Source organism: Aptenodytes patagonicus, chromosome 18 (genome assembly GCF_965638725.1).
Source record: "Aptenodytes patagonicus chromosome 18, bAptPat1.pri.cur, whole genome shotgun sequence".
Classification (NCBI taxonomy): Eukaryota; Metazoa; Chordata; class Aves; order Sphenisciformes; family Spheniscidae; genus Aptenodytes; species Aptenodytes patagonicus.
The window spans coordinates 5,150,782-5,165,907 of record NC_134966.1 but is presented as its reverse complement, the minus strand read 5'-3'; the positions used below and the strand labels follow the sequence as shown (position 1 = coordinate 5,165,907).

The 15,126-nt window shown below is 43.1% G+C and overlaps 1 protein-coding gene across 1 annotated transcript in view; it reads left to right on the top strand.

The window, feature by feature from the left end:
• Window positions 1-14,562, top strand: part of BRINP1 (BMP/retinoic acid inducible neural specific 1) — an 89,429-nt gene extending 74,867 nt beyond the window's left edge. Inside the window, exons 6-8 of the mRNA XM_076355370.1 lie at window positions 562-798; window positions 6,231-6,453; window positions 12,885-14,562. Of these exons, the coding sequence (XP_076211485.1) occupies window positions 562-798; window positions 6,231-6,453; window positions 12,885-14,025 (1,601 nt within the window). The 3' untranslated portion in view covers window positions 14,026-14,562. The remainder of the gene's footprint in view (window positions 1-561; window positions 799-6,230; window positions 6,454-12,884) is intronic.
• The last annotated feature ends 564 nt before the right edge of the window (window positions 14,563-15,126 follow it).

Sequence of the window (15,126 nt, the reverse complement as noted above, 5' to 3'; positions counted from 1 at the left end):
GTATTTATACTGTGGGAGCTGGGCACTTAACTCTGCAAGGGTCTTTTATAAATCCCTGCTTGTATTATTTTCCTTTCTTCTGTTTTTCTTTCTTTCTTCTTTTCTCTTTCAGTGTGTAGTTTCCTTGTTTCTGTGGTACCAAACCTATTTAGTCTCTCTCAAAACAGGTCAGAACAGCATAATGATCATCGCTTCTGAACTAGCGCTTTGTTGCAAAGTATAAAACGCACAGGTTTTGCTTTCAGGTGCTTTGTGCTGTACTGGGATCCAGGACTGGGATGAAGGGGGTACACTGGGTGTTGAGAAGGGGGAAGATATTTGTCACCCTTCTCTCATAGAGCAGATGGGCTCTGCTCTCAGCTAACTCATTGCTTGCACTGGAGGCATGCAATTTGTACCCCACCTTCCTTACTCATGACAGCTCCGAGAGAAATATCCCAGCAGCTTTTAATTCCTCAGCATCACTTTCCCAAGCTGTTAATGAAACAGGTTTTGAAAAGAACAGATACCTGAAATGACTCCCCCCCCCCCCCCAATCCTTGCCTCTTGTTTCTATGCCAGGTCTCCAGATCATCTTCCCTCAGTATTTACAAGAGAAGTTTGTCCAGTCTGCCTTGAGTTACATCATGTGCAATGGCGAGGGGGAGTACATCTGCCGGAACAGCCAGTGCGGCTGCCAGTGTGCGGAGGAGTTCCCGCAATGCAACTGCCCCATCACCGATATCCAGATCATGGAGTACACACTAGCAAACATGGCCAAGACCTGGACAGAAGCCTATAAAGATCTGGAGAATTCAGGTAACAAAGCAAAACACATTTTCCGATTGATTTATTTCAAATAAAACTTGTCAGTTTATACCGGTTAAGAATCCTTTCTTCCCTTAATATAATGTTCCAGTTTGGATAAAAAATAGAGGATATTGAACCCAAAAATGTGATCTTAGTCTTAGAGGAAGTGTCTTTTTTTCTCTTTACACGTACAGACAAAAACACACACCACATAATTCTATATAGAATGGGTTATTTTCCATGGAAGAGTTTGTTTGATTAAAAATCTGGTTTTTCATACTAAACCAGCTCAGAATCTCTCTTTAATAGTTCTACAGAGAAACTTCCACAATATGAATGATGCAGAAATTGCTTTTCAGGTTTGCATGAATGATTTATTCTGCTTTGCTGAAAGGCAATTCACAGAGAGAGAGCACAGGCCAGATGACACCTCATTTGAGATAGAGAGGAGAAGGGAAAATGACTTCTCTCTCCTACAGTGACGATGCCTGCTGGTGTGAACATTTCTCTTCTCCCTTCACTTTCTCTCAGTGTGACACTGTGGGTGTCAGAGGAGTTTATTCCATGTTGATGCTGGTAGCACCCATAGTAGGTGTGCAACATCAGTCTCAAGGGCTTGAGGTACGAAAGAGAGCAATGTTATCAGTGCAATGACATCCTTTCCTTTAGCAAGTGGTCTGCCTACCCTGCAGCCACACGGGCACTAAGCAGAACTTAATCAAGAACTTCTTATCCCTCTGTTGCCTCTCATCTCTTAGTGTTAGCCAGTTACTTTCCGACACGTTTTCTTTAATGATTATTGTCATAACTGTCCAGGTCTCCATGTTAGAAAAGACGACTGTGAGGAAGGGACCATCTAGCTCCATTCAAGGCATTGAAGAATTCTTCTTCAGAAGTTTTCCCAGCAGCAATTTCTTTCTTCATGTTGAAGGTCACCTTAATCCCTTTAATGGTTGAAATGAAGCGGCCTATGATGTTTCCTCAACAGGCTGTTGAGGACTGCTTCATGCTTCAATATGTGGACCCTGCTGGTGTGTCTGCTGTTGCACAGATTCTTATGTCCAGCTCACGCTGTCAACTTGGTGCTCAGCTGAGCAGAATCAAAGTAGTAGTTAACGGCCCAAGGCTGATGACCATCTTGACAAGAGCACCCCATATACTGTGGGGAGCCACAAAGCTGGGGCAGTTCCAGAAGTAGGTCGCTAGCTGAAGAGGTCAGTGGCTTTCTGGGAGTTTCTATAGATTCATAGATGGGGTGGGTACACCAGGGCAAACCTGAAATGTGGATTTCAGAAGCTTCTGCTAGCTCAGTACCACACAAATTAGGATTACTGGCAGTGCCTGCCAGCACAGCTCTGCCGCTAGTTAAGTGTTACTAGTTGCTAGTTCTGGCACAAGATCTTCACACAAGATGCTCAAGAGCCACGTGTTGGCCACCACTCCTCAAACCCCTTTACATTCCCAGGGGATCTCACCCAGACACTTAGAAGGTGAGAGCCCTGTGGAGAGAGAAGAATTACAATACCACAGTGACTCTTTTACTGTTACATTCTGTACTTGTTGCACTTAATCTAAGCAAAGACTGTGGTAGATAATTATATTCAGTCTCCCTTCCCTTGTGATTTCAACAGGGGAAGGTGTTTTTCATTTGCCATGTTAAAGTGACACATTGCAGTGCAATTCTCCACTGTGCTATAGCCATATTCCACCCAGGACTGGAGGCTTTTCAGGGCTAGGTGGAGTGATTATCTGTATGTTTAAAGCTGCTGCATCTCATTCATCACTTTGTTGCATCATGTGTGAACTTATCGTTTGAGATGAAAGTTGCTATCACAAAAAAAATTAGCATTTTGCTTCTTTGTTTTAATAAATATCCCCAATAATTAGAGGATTTTCTTCATAATGAATAGCAGAAAAGAAATCTCTTAATGACATCTGAAGACTTTTCCAATAAAGTGGGCTGAAAGCCACATAAGTGTTTGGAAAGCAAATACCATTTGCACAGGAAGCTGCTGATAGCCTAAAAGATCTATATTCTGTTTCTGATTTGTGTTAGATTCCTATGTCAATCTGAAAAAATCGTGCAGGGCAAATCAAGAGTTGGTGTGATTTGGGATAGCATCTTCAAAGTCAAGGAGGCTGCAGTGAACTGATGCTGCTTTAAATCAGCTCAGGAGCTCTCTCTTAGTCCTGTGCTTCATTGCTCATGTGTAAATTGAGAAAAATAATACTGCCTTATTCTTGGCATTTTAGTATGGCTGGCCAAAAAATTCTGCGTCAGGACTTCGATTCTGGATTTTAAAACAGCCTTTTGATTAAAAGTCATGGTGGTTTGTTTTTTTTTTTTCAGTACTATTGCTTTCTGATGAAAATGTGATTTTTTTTTTTTTTTTTTTTAACTGAAAAGACAAGCACTGGAAAAATGAGAGTTTCATCTTTGAAAGAGATGTTTGACATGACCATTTTGCTACGATGCCACCATTCTTCTTCAGAGGCTGGACCCTCTGCCCCGTACCACCTGTGATGATGAGTCATTGCCATGGGACTGCCTGCAGGGACTGGGTGACTCTGCAAAAAGAGGGGCCATGTTGCATTATGGGAGATGTAGTCCTAGCCATCATCAACATTTTCTGTGCAGATAAATAAAATAAAACCAAATGCAAACGGCCTTATTAGTTAATTGGAAATTCTCAGGGTGAAGAATGAACTATTCCCAGAAAGGTACAAGGCTTAGTACAATGCAGCCATAGTCTCGGCTGGGGCCTCCAGGGATAGTTATAAATAAATATAAATAAGTAATGAAGCAACTATTATTTTTTGAAAGTATTTTCTTTTTGCACCCCCCCTTTTTAAAAAAAAACAACTCCATCCAGCTTTTATTTTGCTCATTTGTTTTCCCCCCAACGTTGCACTGCAGTATCAAAATGTGCACACTGCACTGAAATTTCTCCCTTACCCGTCTCTATGAAAAATGTAGCACATTCATCATCAGAGGGAAAAGAGCTTGGTCTTTTGCACAAACAGGCTTTTGAGGAAATTGATTTATAAGGGGCGGGAAGCAAATGCAAGGCTTTTACTGCTGAAAGGTACCAGGAGTAATCAGCATGGTCAACAGAAGCAATTATACATGATGATAGTTTCAGAGGACCACTGAACAGGAGAGAATCATTTTTGGGGAGGAGAAGGGCACTGAAAGCAGCATTACAAATAGAGTGAAAACCTAAGAGATGATTAAAAAAAAAAAAATCTCTCAGTTATCTTTGGGGAAGAAAGGAGACAAGCAGATGTCCCGTGGATCTTGATAGTGAAATGATGATAATTATTTTTATTAGGTGCTCAGTTTCACCATGTGACGAGTAGGACATGAACATCCATTTACCATCTATATAATGATGGTACTGACTAATGCATAGATACTCTTTGTTAGGCAGTTAAGCATGAACTGCAAGTTCCTGAATAATAGGAAATCTGTTATGCAAATATATATAAGCTGTGTAGAATAGGTTGTAAATTATCTGGTCTGATTTTCTCCAATAATTCTATGGATTATTTCTTTTTCTGAAAAGATATCAGCCTTTACAGGCTTTCATTTTTTGCCTTTTTTTTTGTTATTGTCCTCTTTTCCTTATGAAAATGGGATGAAGGAATTTAAAAAAAAAGAATTAGGAAAGGAAAAAATATGTAGATAACTTACAGAAAAAGATGGCTGCATTTCTTGTTGGATACTTTCTGGGGTTTATGGCAGGGCTCTAGTCCACCTCCCTCTAGAAGCAGGACTACCGCCAGCACTAGATCAGGTCAGCCATGTTTTTGTCTAGCAGAGTCTAAAATGAGAGATTCTTCTACATCTTTGGGCAGCACGTTTCAGTGCTGCATTACCTGCAAGTGAAGAAGTTTTTCAATAAATCACTTGAACTTCTCAAGCTGCAAACTGTCTATTACTCCTTGTTATATCATCTGTCTCTAATAAGAGTTTCTCTCCTTCATATTTGTAAGTACCTTTTAAGCAGTTGTAGGCTGTAATTAGATTGCCCCTTGGCCGCCTCTTCACCAGATTAAACAAGTGCAGCTCCCTCCACCTGACCTTGTAGGACTTGTGCTCCAGGCCCTTGACCATCTTGGTAGCCCTCAGCTGTGCCCTCCCCAGTTTCTCAACACTCATCTTTAATTGGGTGTCCCTAAAGCTGGGCAGAGAAATGCAGGTGCAGCCTCAGTAGTGCCAAGAAGAATTAACTTTCCCAACCTACTGGATTTAGCCCAGTATGCAGTTTGTGTTACTTCCAGTGAGAACATAGTGTTGACCCACCTTCAGCATGGTGCCAGCCATAACCCCCAGGACCTTTCTAGCAGCTGCTACTCAACTGGTTGTTTCCAAGTATGTGCTGATGTGTGGGGTTGCTCTGCCCTGGTGCAGAGCTTTGTTCTTTATTGCACTTTATGGTGTTTTTGTTGGCTCACGCCTTGTGTTTCTCAAGGTCTCAGTGTGTCAAACACAGTTTTCTGGTATCAAAAATTGGGTTATTTTCTACTGAGAAAGTGGGAACCATCTGTTTTTTCCATTCGAGGATGTCCCAGCCTGGTAATCAGAGTCTAAGCAAACTCTCAGTTAGGAAGAAAGGGGTGGTAAATAGGAACAGGACCAGATTTTCTGTTTTGTGATGAAAAAACTTCAAACCCTACATAATGTTTTTTTCGTTATCAAACAAAATCAAATGCAAATAAAGTGATCACAAAACAACATTTAACAACATATTTTTGGATCAATTAGATTTTTTTTTCCTTTGGCTAAAATTGACACATTTTGTTCTGACTTTAGCGCTGCAAACTATTTTATTTTATTTTCATTGTTACATAAAGCAACTCATTTAACTTCAAATGAAGTTAAATGAGAAAAAAGAATCAGGATGCTCTTTTTAAAAAATTAGAAAACAGGACATTTTAACACAATCCAAACCCTTCCTCTGGGGATTTTTTAAAGCTTTTGTTTCTCTTTTTTTTTTTTTTTTTTTAACACAGCCAAAGTGATTTGACTTCAACAACAAACGGAATTTTAGGAGCAGCTGAGAAACAATTTAAATGAGAACTCTTTAACTGACAATGATTACAACTCCCTGCTTTTTGTTCATAACCCCTAGACTATAATCCCATGCTCCAGGGAATTTGCTCTCTTTTTTCCTCCACCCTGTACATATTAACCTTATTGTTTCACCCTAATACTCTCCGGGTTTCATTTCCCATATGGGAGCAGCAACAGCCATGGAATTAGTGAGCTTCCTGGGGCAGAATGACAGACCAGTGAGTTAATGGACTTCACCTTCTTTTAGCAGAGCACTGAGGGCCTCATACATCATTGCTGTTTCTCCATCCTGCTAATGAAAAGCTTTGTAACTTTGTTGTAGTTCAGAAACCTCTGTACTTCTCCACATTTTTGTGTGTTCCAGATGAGTTTAAATCCTTCATGAAAAGGCTACCTAGCAACCACTTCCTGACCATTGGGAGCATCCACCAGCACTGGGGGAATGACTGGGATCTGCAGAACCGCTACAAGCTGCTGCAGAGCTCCCTGGAAGCCCAGCGCCAGAAGATCCAGCGCACTGCCCGCAAACTCTTTGGCCTCAGTGTCCGGTGTCGGCACAATCCTAACCACCAGCTGCCTAGAGAAAGGTACCTTCATCCTTCATTGGGGATGGGTGTGATGTGATGGGTGACTGATGGAGCTGAACCTGGGCTTGGACCTAAACCAAACAGCCTAAGTGTTTGGATATAGGGTATGCTAACATGGAGGCTTGGGGGAAAACGGTAAAGTCTGGGAGTGGGTTGAAATTTCTGGAGGTGTAAGTAGCCTTTATCACATACCTAAGCATATTCACATCCCTTCTCTGTGGTCTTACCTACCCAGGTGAAGGGCACCCACTTATTCTGTAGCGTTCTGCAAGACTATTACAGGGCTGACATCAGACAACCAAACAGACTAAGCTGCTTTTTAAGCAGTCTTGCATCATGTACCACAGCCAAGCTTTAGGCCTCCATTTGCTGTTAAAGTAGACATATGGAGCACAAGATGCTTCAGCCCATTTTTGAGCTGTGCTCTTCAATAAATGTAGCCAGAGTGAAAGAGAAGCTTTAGTCTCACTTGGAATAGATCACATTTCTTCTACAAAATGCAGAGTGAACCTGCAAACCTGCACTGACCAGAAGCCTAGCAATGTTATTACAGATGGAGAGAGTAGATTTTCCATTACAGCTACAGCAACTATTGATATCCAATAGTCACCTCCTGCTGGCTCCTTTCAGCCCTGACCTATAGCTGAGTTTAAGTTAGCTTACAATCATTTTTAGAGACTTGCATCCATGGATTTTAATAAACATTTCTTGCTGTTTCTTTCTATGTTGTCTGGAGTGAAGTAACGCTGAAAAGCTAGGAAAAAAATGAGTCCAAGTGCCTTTTCTTCCATGCTTCTCTTGGAAGGGTCAGGCCAAGTTAATATTTGCAGAGAAACTGGTTTTTTTACCTCCTTCATTACCTAAATATTAAATCTCAAGAGAAAACAAACTGATTGACTGCTGTCTCCTGTTATCACCCAGCCCCCTGGCCACTAAGCACACTGAGTTTTCATTTCATCACTGTGCAGGTCAGGAAACTCTTCCAGAGCTTAACAACTCTTTAATTACCAAGAAATCTCATGTTTCTGGACAAAGACTTGATGGACTTACTAGGGATAAGGAGAAATATCTGTTAAGTTTAAGAAATTATGAAAAAAAATCTGGAGAACTTCCTAAAATTGGCCCATTCCTGCCAATTGGCTGAGTTGCTATCAACAAGCCAACTGGTGGAGGAGTCACAGGCACGTCCAGGCATTATTATGAGTTGTGCCACAACAACAGCAAAGTGAAGCAGCAGTGAGCAAACATCCAGCCAACCATCTTGCTGCAAAGCATTCAGATAAATATGTCTTTAGCATTTCTCTTCTATTTTAAAAAGTCAGCCATACAGAAAGGGAGCCTCCAACTAATACTATAAAATCTGGGGGAAGGAGGACAAAATGGATGATGGCAGCTGAGTTTTTAACTGACTGATGTGCTTGATTTGTTTAAGTCAACACCACCAAGCATATTATCATTTCTTTTCTATTTGTCATTCTGCATTTGTAGCTAGGCAGGGGAGGGGTTCGGTAGACAGATGTGTAACAGAAAAGGTACGCATTTCATCGTTCTTTTCACAGGGCTTGGAAATACTCTAATTTTCTAATTGTTACTGTACAGAACGACAGATGCTTATCAAGCATGCCAGTGGCTTTGAAAGGATGGAAAGGTTCTATTAAGAGCAAGCCTTTCTCTCTCTTTAATACACATAATAGTAAGCCTACTTTATATATCAAAAGCAATGTAAAAAAGAAATAGGATTGCTGTTGATTGTCCTCAGGGAAAGGAAGAGGTGGTGTTTCCGAAAGAAAGAAAGAGTAGGGATTTTGGCAATTAGGCTGATTCTTCATGACCTTTTGCAATAGCTAAAAAACACTTCTTTGCAGGCAAGTTTGTTGGTTTAAAAAAAGAAACCACTCCTCAGTCGTTAAAGGTTCACTACTGAATGAATACCTATAGTTGCATTTTAAAACTCTGGATGTAAAATATAAATAACATCCAAAGGAGGGGGGGGTTGATACATGTTCTGGGCTCCAGCCAAATTGTCATTAGTTAAGAATACATCTCACAGCTGCTGAGAATAAAAATAGCATTTTCTACTTCACTGTTCCGTATAGAAAGCCCCAAAGTACCTCCACAGCAGCTAGTGCTGGTTGGAAAGTGAAAGGTGAATTTGCAAAGGAAAACTTGTTAAATCCCTACCTTTTTTCTTGCAATTAAAAAAAAAAAAAATTTGTCTTGCTGGATCGGGTTTTTGATTGGGTTTTTTTGTGGTTTTTTGTTGAGTTTGTTTGGTTTTGTTTTTTTGTTTTGGTATGGTTTGTTTTTTTAATCAGCTCAGACACCATCTACAACAAAGTTGCATCTTTGTCTCAAGGGACACCCATCAGCCTCTTCCCCTCCCCAGACCTGATTAATCCTGAAAGATGACAAGTCAAGAGAAAGAAAATTATTCATCACCTTTCTGTATAACCTGACCTCCACTTCTGACCTGAAAGCCAAACACTGTCCTGCAAAACATTTTTTTTTGTCACAAGAGATAGGTTTTAAATGGTGAAACATCTCTGCATGATTACCTGGCTCCCAGTTCCCAGCATTGCCAGGGGACTGCATGTCTCCAGTGAGCAACAGCAAGAAAACACTGCAAAATAACTCTCACTCACAGCTTTGCCTGGATGTCTTTTTTTTTTTTTTTTTCATTTTAGTTTGTAATGTAAGATATTAAAGTTGAATGTAAAATTGCTTGACAGTGACCTTTGAAGACATAGTTCTCCTTTTTTTAATTTCACATACTTTAGTACTTTATACTTTGAACTGGCAGAGGTAGCAAACATTAAGCAAAATAACTTTTGCAATGATATTAAGAGAGAGAAAGATAAACTGATGACTCCTTAATGGAAGAGAAAATAATTAAGATGAAAAGCAACGGCTACTCTGCTACTGGCTTTCAGCTTTTAAACAGTGGCTCTTTTCAGCTTCCTTGTGCCCTGACATCTCCTGGTTATATTCACATGAGTCTGAGCTATCACGAGTGTATGTTTTAAGAAGTCAGCTGAAGGGCTGTGACTGGTCCTGCATATATTCTTATCCTGTCCCAGTTGCAAGACAAAATGGGGTAATTTACACCACTTTTCCTCTTGCTCGCTCTATCACACTTCCCATTGTCATGTTTGTAGCCAATGCCCAGCTCTGCCCTGGATTCTGCATTTTCATTTAATTACATCCTTTATTGCTGCCATCAGCAGATGGTGGGTAGCCGCCTTTTTTTTTTTTTTTTTTTGTCCTACTTGTGTCTTTGCTGAATGCTAAGACATATACATGCCCCCCCCCAAAAAAAAAAAAAACAAACAACCCTCTTTCTCCTGATCTCCTCCCATCCTTCCTCTACAAAGTTGGTCTGGGGAACAGGAAAATTACTAGTTTCGATTGCAAGATATCAGATGAGACTCCTTTCTCGTTTTGCTCTGCCGACTGTTAGTGTAAAAGGAAGACGGAAGGATAACATTTTTTTTTTCCTCTAAGACAGAGCACACCTAAGACAGACAGAATGTGGTCATCTGACTGATTTTTATCGTGTCCCCTGCTGTATAGCTTGGCAGTCCTTGTCCCATGAACTCAATGGCATTATCAACATGTAAAACCTGTGTAAAGCATCGAGCCAGCACTGCACAAATACACTGGGAATCCTGTGCATGAGCGAGTGCATGAGGAAATCAGGAGAGTCACGTTCACTTGCACAGAGCTGGAATTGAGATCTATGCATGGTAGTTGCTCAGTGTGTCTTTGGCTGTCATTTGCATATGCAGCTGTACAAGGCTATTGGCAGCTGTATGAAAGCGGTGGCAGTATGTGCACACAGGCACACCTCTGACAGTGCTGAATACCCCATCAAACCCACCTAAGAAACCACCTTTAGTCCTATGAGCAACCATTACTACCTCATCTGGAAGCCCAGTACCACAAAAAGCAACAAATGTAACCATGGAGAGAGCTGTGGCAATCAGGGAAATACTGTCCTCACCTCATGGACAGGGGTAGGGATGCTGAGAGGGTACCTGATGGAGCTGGACATTTACCATCTATCTGCCAAGCAGCCTGCTGACTCAGGTCTTATTTTCTTTGTGCTACTGGGTTTCTCGCTGTCCTTGTCTTGGTGAAATTACAGCGGGAGCTAGAGACAAAGGTTGGGGCTGCAGGAGATACTCCCTTCAAAGCAACCTCCGATTTTCATCGTTGTCATTAAGCCCAATCACGGGAAGAGGCAGCATGCAGGAACCTTGTGCTTCGCTTAAGCAATTCCCCCAACCCAGTGAACCCAGGCAGCCAGTGTGCGTATATTGGAGGGTTGCTTTGGTTTTAGTTCATCCTCCACTTGCTCATCATCCCTCAGCTTCATGCTTAGATTAGTGGTTAGAAGCAAAGAAAGAAGCTTTCAAGGAGGTGCATGGAGGAATCAAGGTGGGCTCACAGCACCTTAGGGAGACTGAAACTTGGAGCCTGGGTGCCTTGCTAAATTCAAGTACATTTGGCTGGCTTTCCAAACAGGAACTGCAAGGCTTCAGACGGGGTGAAAAAATATTTGTATTGCTGAAAAAGTGAGCAAAAATTCACCTCTGAGCAGAAGGCAGACTCAGTCCCCAGGGGATGGTTTTGAGAGTGCTTGTTGCTGTCAGCAACGTGTTTTGCAGTCACTGTGCTGTGCTGTGCTGTCCCCTCCCCTTCGAAGCAGAGCTGTCCTAGAAACCAGGAGGAGCCTTGTGCACTTTTTCTAGGGACCAGGGCTGCCACTGTCTCCCTCTATGGCAGATATTTATAGAGGTCACTGCCTTGCTCCCAAGCTCCCCAGCCAACCTTGTCTTTTCCACTAGCAGGAGAGCTCCTGTTAGCTGTGAATAAGGGAAAGAGACCCTGTCAGCCCTGTACTACAGGAGGAATGTGAAAATTGTGTCTTCCCACATCCAAGGCTTCAGAATTTTCCTGCTAATACACTTCCTTTTTCCTCACTATCTCATTTTTTTTCCTTTCACTCAGTTTCTTCCTGTTTCTTTTCATTCCTGCCTGTCCTCTGTCTTTCAGTTGTTGCTGTTGCTTTGGTTTTCACCTTTCTCCATCCCTATTCCTCCTTCCCACTGCATTTCTCTCTCATTTTTCCTTTTACCTGCACGTTTTCCCCCTCTTTCTTCCCCTACTCTTTCTGCTTCTGCTCCTTGATTATTTCTTTCCTTCCAGCGCTTTCCTCTGTTTTATACTCTCATCCCTCCACTTGCTCCCTCCCCCTAATCATCTTGCTGTTCTTTGCTGCTGTATCATTTAATGCCTTCTTTGATACAGCCTACAGCTTAATGATTATTCGGAGGTCAGGCGATGCAGGTGCCATGAATTTCACTAATCCAGCTCTGAGAGCCTCTGTCCATAATCACTCCTCCCGTTCTACAGGGACTGAATCCTAATTTGTCATTAGCCAGTCCTCTCACTGCAGTGCTACCAAGAACTTTTTGCCCAGAGGAGACAATGAAGTATTCATTAGATGGGGGGAAGGCGGAGGGGAGGGAGCAGGCGGCTGAACAAGGCATTCTGCTGAAGGCTGCTGAGAAAGGAGTCGCTGTACTGAGATTTCCTGAGGTGGTGGAGAGGGGGGGAGAGGGGGCAGCAAGGCAACATTGCAAGTGGGTTATACAAAAACCAAACGTGGGTTACCGTGTCATTCATTAGGAGTCGTTCCAGGGCTGCAGGACGTGGAGGTGAGGGTGCTGATATAGCAATTATGGGAGTGGTGGGCCTTGGGAATGGGCAAGTGTAGCTGCTTGTTAAGGGGAGAGGCTGTAAGAAGAGGTTAATTAGCAGCAGATTTTTTAAAGAAGAAGCTGTTCTAGCAGCTTTATCCCTATGCACCCTGACTTCCACCCTCTTTTCTGCTGTTATTGAGCTCTGCACCATAAGCAGAGGTTACTACTGGCTTTGCCTCATCCCATTACAGGTCTGTTTTTGGAGAGTGGGGGGAATTACCAATGACGTGGAGAGGAGTTTTCTCCCGCTAGCCTAGAAGTTATGCTGACCTGCAACGTTCGATAGCTCCTTGGTCTCTGGTGTGGCTTTATCAGCTCCATTCCCATGGTTGAACATTGTCACTGTGGCACTGATAGGACCCTTGGCAGGAGACTCTGCCAGTCTCAGCTCCTAGAACAGTGTGAAGAGAGAGGCTTCAAATGATCAATCCTAACTTCTAGCTATTTCTTAGAGGGCTTTTGTTCTCCACCAAAAGAGTAAATAGCAGATGAAAGATTCAGTCTTGAAATAGGCTGGAATAGCTCCCAGATGCCAAGGCAGGACATCAGTGTTCTGAGAGCTCTGCCTCAGATATATCCCTGAAAACACTGTGGCTCCAGTAAGATGCCAACACCAAAGACTGTGAGGCTCTAACGATGCTAATGCTTTCTTCTTTGTACCTGCAGGACAATACAGGAATGGCTTACTCGGGTCCAGTCCCTGCTCTACTGCAATGAGAATGGTTTCTGGGGGACCTTTCTGGAAAGCCAACGAAGCTGCGTTTGCCATGGTGGCACCAGCCTGTGCCAGCGCCCCATCCCCTGCATCATCGGGGGCAACAACAGCTGTGCCATGTGCAGCCTTGCCAACATCTCTCTCTGTGGCTCATGCAACAAGGGCTATAAGCTTTACCGGGGTCGCTGCGAGCCTCAGAACGTAGACTCGGAGCGGAGCGAGCAGTTCATCAGCTTTGAGACGGACTTGGACTTCCAGGACCTAGAGCTGAAGTACCTGCTGCAGAAAATGGACTCCCGCCTGTATGTGCACACCACATTCATCAGCAATGAGATCCGCCTGGACACCTTCTTCGACCCCAGGTGGCGCAAACGCATGTCCCTCACCTTGAAGAGCAACAAGAACCGGATGGACTTCATCCACATGGTGATCGGGATCTCCATGCGAATCTGCCAGATGCGCAACAGCAGCCTGGACCCTATGTTCTTTGTCTACGTCAACCCGTTCAGCGGGAGTCACTCTGAGGGCTGGAACATGCCCTTTGGGGAGTACGGCTACCCACGCTGGGAGAAAATCCGCCTCCAAAACAGCCAGTGCTACAACTGGACCCTGCTACTGGGCAACCGGTGGAAAACCTTTTTCGAGACCGTCCACATCTACCTACGCAGCCGGACTCGGCTGCCCTCCCTGCTGCGTAATGAGACTGGCCAAGGGCCTGTGGACCTTTCTGACCCCACCAAGCGTCAGTTCTACATCAAGATCTCAGATGTGCAGGTGTATGGCTACAGCCTGCGTTTTAATGCTGACCTACTGCGCAGTGCTGTGCAGCAGGTCAACCAGTCATACACGCAAGGCGGGCAGTTCTATTCTTCCTCCTCTGTCATGCTCTTGCTGCTGGATATTCGGGACCGAATCAATAGACTGGCGCCTCCCGTGGCCCCAGGGAAGCCCCAGCTGGATCTGTTCTCTTGTATGCTCAAGCACCGCCTGAAACTCACCAACAGCGAGATCATCCGTGTGAACCATGCTCTAGACCTGTACAACACTGAGATCCTCAAACAGTCGGACCAGATGACAGCCAAACTCTGCTAACCTGGACTTTTCAGTGGACATGTTGGTGATTGATCCTTTTGCTGTAAAAAAATAAAAGAGAAAAAAAAAGAGAAAAAAGTAAAAAGAAAGAAAAGTGGGGGGAAAGTAAAGAAAGGGGGGGAAAAGCAAGATTTGTAAAATGTAATTAATATACGAAAGAGGAAAAAAAAGAGGAAATTCTTCATTTGTTGAAAACTAAACCCGTTCTAGCAGCTGTATAAAACTGTCAGGCATGTTTGTTATTTCTATAATCCGTCATAAAAGGGTAACACCTTACTCTCTCTTGACCTTGGGGGTGTTGCTTGCTAGTCCTCAGGGGCAGCAGAGTAAATAAAGGGAGGAGCGGAGAGAGGGGCAAACTTCTGTAACGAACTGTAAAGCTTTCTGCTATGCAGGTGCCAAGACAAAGAGACAAACAAAAAAAAATCAAAGCAAACAAACAAACAAGAGTTATATGTAAATGTAAAAGAACTGCCATTATTCCTATAGTGGGAGTAAATGGTTAAAGATAAAAGATACTTCTTCTGTTGAGATTTATGCCAGCTTTATGTTGAGTTATTCACGCAGCCTGTGCTGAGCTTTGCTGGAGGACAGAAGGTGATGGCAGTCCTTTGAGAGTAAAACTAATGCCTCATTGGTGAGAAGACACATAAGAGGTTGAGGGTGGGTGCAGGTCTCAGGTGTCTTCACTTTGGGATTTCCATCTTGGAAGACTTTTCATCAGAGGTAGAGTCTCAGTACTTGCTGAAGAATGGGACATGTCAGGTCCCTTTGGCTACTTTGCTGAACTGGAGTTCGTACTGTGCATCAGACTGCCGTTGCCTTCAGTGATGTCAGAGCTTAACCCCTTGAGGATCAGCACCTGTAGATCTTCAGAGTCACTCATCTTTAAGGTACTTCAACAGAGTCCCTAAAACAGAAAGCCAAAATCATATGCCACTTTGATAAACCTAGACTTAAAGGCAAACCTGAGTTTGTTTTTTTTGCCTCAGGTTCTGGGTTTTCCAATAACACTGGGAAACCCTCATCATCACAAAAACCAAAGCACAATGCAAGAAAATACATTTCCAAGGAAACCTGGAGACACTGAAGGGTACACAT